At 56.2% G+C, this 4,568-nt stretch overlaps 1 protein-coding gene across 1 annotated transcript in view; it reads left to right on the top strand.

Annotated features, from left to right (window-relative positions):
- Nucleotides 1–600, top strand: part of NOVA2 (neuro-oncological ventral antigen 2) — a 45,010-nt gene extending 44,410 nt beyond the window's left edge. The window contains exon 8 of the mRNA XM_014537400.1: nucleotides 9–600. Coding sequence (XP_014392886.1) covers nucleotides 9–323 — 315 coding nt within the window. The 3' untranslated portion in view covers nucleotides 324–600. The remainder of the gene's footprint in view (nucleotides 1–8) is intronic.
- Nucleotides 601–4,568: the final 3,968 nt, after the last annotated feature.

The following is a 4,568-nucleotide window of genomic DNA, read 5'->3' as shown; positions in this document are numbered from 1 at the left end:
CGGCCGCGGGGGCGGCTGGTGGCTTCCTGACAGCAGAGAAGTTGGCAGCTGAGAGTGCCAAGGAGCTGGTGGAGATCGCGGTGCCTGAGAACCTGGTGGGAGCCATCCTGGGCAAGGGGGGCAAGACGTTGGTGGAGTACCAGGAGCTGACAGGCGCCCGAATCCAGATCTCTAAAAAGGGCGAGTTCCTGCCAGGCACGCGGAACCGGCGGGTCACCATCACCGGCAGCCCCGCGGCCACGCAAGCCGCTCAATACCTCATCAGCCAGCGGGTCACCTACGAGCAGGGAGTGAGGGCCTCAAACCCCCAGAAAGTGGGATGAGGCCTGTGGTGTGTGCTCCCACCCTTCTCCCTATGCCTCCTCCTCCTCCTCTCCCTCCTCCTCCTCCTCTTCCTCCTCCTCCTCTTCCTCCTTCTCCTCCCCAACTCTTGACCTCAGCTCGGTGTGGTCCTGCTCCTCCTGGGATTGGGGCTGGGGTTGGTCTGACTGCACCCCCCTCCCTTCTGGTAGTTCATAGGCAGGATTGAGAGATGGCTGGGGATGGAGCCCACAGCTCCCTCCCTGGCCCTGAACTGACCCCTCCTTCCTTCCTTCCTCCCTTCCTACGCTTGGCTGGGCCGGACTCCCCTCCCCCAGGGCCCAGGTCTGTGTGATATCTGTATATATTGCATTTTGTTGATTTTAATAGAAAACAAAGCGTTATTTTCTCTTTCTTTCCCTCCTTTTTTTTCCGGTAAGGATTTTGTTTCCCCCCCTTGATATATATGTTTTTGTTTCCATATGGGAAGAGGGGAGGGAGCCTCTGGGTGACCTAGAATGAGGGGCCTCCCCAAAACCACACCCACCTCTCCTGCTTTCAGGTCCAGCTCGAGGGATGCAGTGGGAGGAGAGGTAGCTGAAATGGGGCGTTTGCAGCAGGAACCCCAGTTCCTCAGCTACTCTCCCCCCACTGCAGTCACCCCTCCGAGGTGGGGCTTTTAACTTTTTGTTGTCAGGTTTATGGGGGGTGGGGGGTGGCCTGTGCTGCTGGGAATGAGGCCGGCTCTCAGACTGGGCCGGTCCAGTGGGCGAGACCCTTGTGAAAGGCTGGAGCCACTGCCTATGGCATCTCCTATGGCTTTTCCTAAAGTAATAGGAACAGAAGTCCCTGTTGTGATGTCACTGAGTCAAGTACTTTCTGGGGTGCTTCCGGCATTCCTTGTGATGTCACAGGAAGTAGCTCCCCAGAGGTCACTTCCCGTGATGCTAGGAGAGATAGGTACTTGCTATGACGTCTCCTGTGAGCCTTCCTTGAAGGTTACTTTCATGATATCCTGGGGGCATGGACTGCCTGTGGTGTTTCCGGGGTACTTCCTGTGATGTCACGGGGACGAAGCATGCACTTCCTGTGTTGGGCCATGGCCAGTTAGTCACTGACCCTCTTTCTCCGCCCTCGCCCCTCTGTGGTGGGTCTTGGCCTGGGGGTCTTCCTAGGAGGAGAATAAGGGGTGGGACTTGGATCTGACCTGAAGGACTCCAAGGAAAAAAGACCCAATATTGTCAGGGTCGCCTCCATCCAAACACACCAAGTCTGTGAACTCACGGGGCAGGGAGGGGCGGGAGATGGAGCTAGTGAAAACGCCTGTCAAAGACCCCCATCCCTACCCCCCACCTTGTGTGTGCATGCTCGTGTCTGCGTGGCTTTGTGTCATTGAGTCTGGTGAGCCACGTGTGTGGTGGCTCTGTCAGGCCGGCGTGGCCCGCTGTCGAGGTCAGTGAGCCATGGTAGGGGCCCTAGGCCAGAAGGCTTCGTGTGGCCTAGTGAGTGAGATTGGCTTGTGGTGTCCAGCGAGCTGGAGCACTTTGGTGGTATCTGATGAGTCGGAAAGTTTTGACGCTCTCACCATAGGCTCTGAGGAGCTAGAATGTTCTGATGGCCTCTGCCAAGCCAGGCAGCCCTGAGAGTTGGTGTGGGAGTGGCTCCCTGAGCTCTGCAGCTATGGTCAGATGGAAGGCCTTGTTGGCAGGCTGAGATTTCAGGACCTGACAACCCTGTATACTTAGGATAGCTGAGACCCCCTTCTATCCCCATCCATCTCCCCCTCCCGCTCGGAGACCACCTCCACTTCCTCCAACCCCAAGCAGGGCCCCCAGGGCCCTGGTTCCATCATCAGCATCTCTGGGGGAGGGGCACCCCATGCCCACCCTCTCCCCCATTTGTCCCCTCCTAGGTCTTCCAGACCCTTCTCTTCTCCGTGGCTTTGAGGGAATCCGGCCTCCTCGTCTCTCTCTCCCCAAAAAGGAGGGAAGAAAAGCCCGAGACAATTCCCCGCCCCCCTAAAGCCCAGGAGACCACTGCCCCTTGCTAGAGAGCCACCCCCAAATCAAAATGTGAAAAATCCCTAGAAAGCAATAGCCTTCAAGGTACCTTGCACTGAATTTCCCACCCTGGCCCTTCCACCTGATGGGAGGCTGTAGCTTGGGCACTAGGGTTACCTTTTCCAGGCCCTCTCCATCTCCAGGGTGGAGGGCGGGCCCCACCTCCCCCCCGCCCACCCCCAATCTCCAGACTGAACCCCGATGGAGATCTGAGTGCCAAAACAATTCTTGATGTAACTTTGTACATATCTTCTGCAAGGGGGTGCTCCTGAGATTGGAGGTGGAGGCGGCCCTGGGGGCCATTGCTCCTCTCCGCCTGTCAAAAAGACTTTACAGTATTTCACAGTAACTCCACCCACATGTGGGCATTGCAGTGTCTAACTGGAATATCCCCCCTACAGCTCCCATCCCCAGGCCCCCAGGAGGAGGGAGGAGCCAGGGAGAGGTAACAGTAAGGTCTGGGAGTGGGGAGGTGGGGTTTGAAAGTGCTCATTTGCATATCGTTTGCATCCTCAGCTGCCCTCTGCTTGTCAGATGTTTTCTGTACCCATTTCTGGGGGTCCAGTATCCTGTCACACAGACACGTCTCTGGAGGCTGGGCCTCCTGGAAAGTGTTCCTTTGGGATATCTGTGTGACAACCCTCTCCCTATTCACATTTCCCGGGGACCCCCCCCCCAGCCCGCCAGCCAGCCAGGGTTATCTGGAAGGTAGCTTGCTAGCTCAGTGAGTGAGCTGGTTTACTCGCCCTGCTGGAGAGCGAAGAACCACCCGCCTTTCTCCCTGTCACCCTGGGAAATGCACTCTACCATCTTCCGCCTCTCCTGAAAGTCCCTTCTGCAATCTGACCTCAATCTTTTGTGCTGCGGCTTGTCCAGAGGGGACGCGGGCGTGGAATCAGAAATGGGGATCATCGACAAACCCATCGCCTCTTTCCTCCCCCTCTCTCCCTGTTAGCCGGTCAGGTCTCAGAGACGCTGAGTGGCTTCCTCGCGCCCTGCTCCTCAGCACCCACTTGGTGCTTAATAAGTGTTTGCTGCATTGAATTGTCTCCCTATTCCTTTCCCATTTGCCCTCCGACTCCCAACATTCCCCCCTTCACCCCCCAGCATTTCCCTCTCTCTTTCTTTCTGACTCCCTATGGCTTTCTACTTCCTCTCCCTGTGGTTCCCAATGTCATCTGTCCCGTCTCTATCTTTTGTCGACGACGTCTGATTTCCCCTTCTCCTCTCAACTCTCTCAACTCCTGCCCAATTTCCCCACTGATTAAAAAAAAAAAAAAAGTGCCAAACTTCCTTAGAACTGAGCCGCTCTGGGGGGGAGGGAACCTCAGCTAGGGGGCAGGAAACGGGACCATTGATCTTGGAGGAGGCCCCTAGGAGGCATTGAAAAAGTCTATGGACACTTAGCTAAATTGGGTCCCCCTTCCTCACCCCTCCCACCCTGAGTTTTTCTTAGAATCTTTGTAAGAAAAGAAAAAAAAAAGAAAGAAAAAAAATTCTCCATTCAGCCGACCCCTAACCTTTTGAATCCCCCAAATGCCACCAGCCAGGGAGAACCCCCACTTGCCTCCTTGGGGCAAAGCTGTAGAAATTGGGGGAGAGCGGAGACAAACTCAGCCCTTCCTCTGCTGGCCCAAAGGATGGTGCCAACTGGATGGCGGAGAAGGACCTCAAGCACTTACGAGAAGAAGGGGTTCAACGTGCCAAATTCACCTCCTCCGTCCCCCGTCTGAGGGGGCGCTGAGCCAACCTGCCCCCGCCACCTTCTTCTGCCCCGGCCCAGCCTTCTCCGCATGGGCAAGGGGGCTCCGCTGCAATAATTATTAGGGATGAGAAGGCAAAGGTCGTGCCATCTGTGTCTGCCCTGACACCTGCCCTGGACTTGTAGGTGAGCATGACCTGCATCACCATTGGCGTTTAAGAGTCCATTTGTAGATGGTTGGGGACCCAATAGGGACCCGCTTTTATCTGCCTGGTATTTTCCTCCCCTGCTTAACCCTCAAACCCCCTCAGTATCCCCTTGATCTGTTTCTCCTCCCGGGTCCTCATCCCACACCCTCCTCATCTCGTTTCTGAGTTGGTGGCCTACTGTTTGGAAAGTGAGCGGATTCCCCTGCATTGATTTCTTGCTCTGGCAAGACCAGGATTGGAGGTTGAGAGAGAGAGCGAGCGAGCGGTGGGGAAAGTGTTAGCCGAGAGTGGCGAGGA

The sequence above is a fragment of the Myotis brandtii genome, unplaced genomic scaffold (assembly GCF_000412655.1).
Source record: "Myotis brandtii unplaced genomic scaffold, ASM41265v1 scaffold178, whole genome shotgun sequence".
Lineage (NCBI taxonomy): Eukaryota > Metazoa > Chordata > Mammalia > Chiroptera > Vespertilionidae > Myotis > Myotis brandtii.
This window is presented reverse-complemented; position numbering and strand designations above follow the sequence as displayed.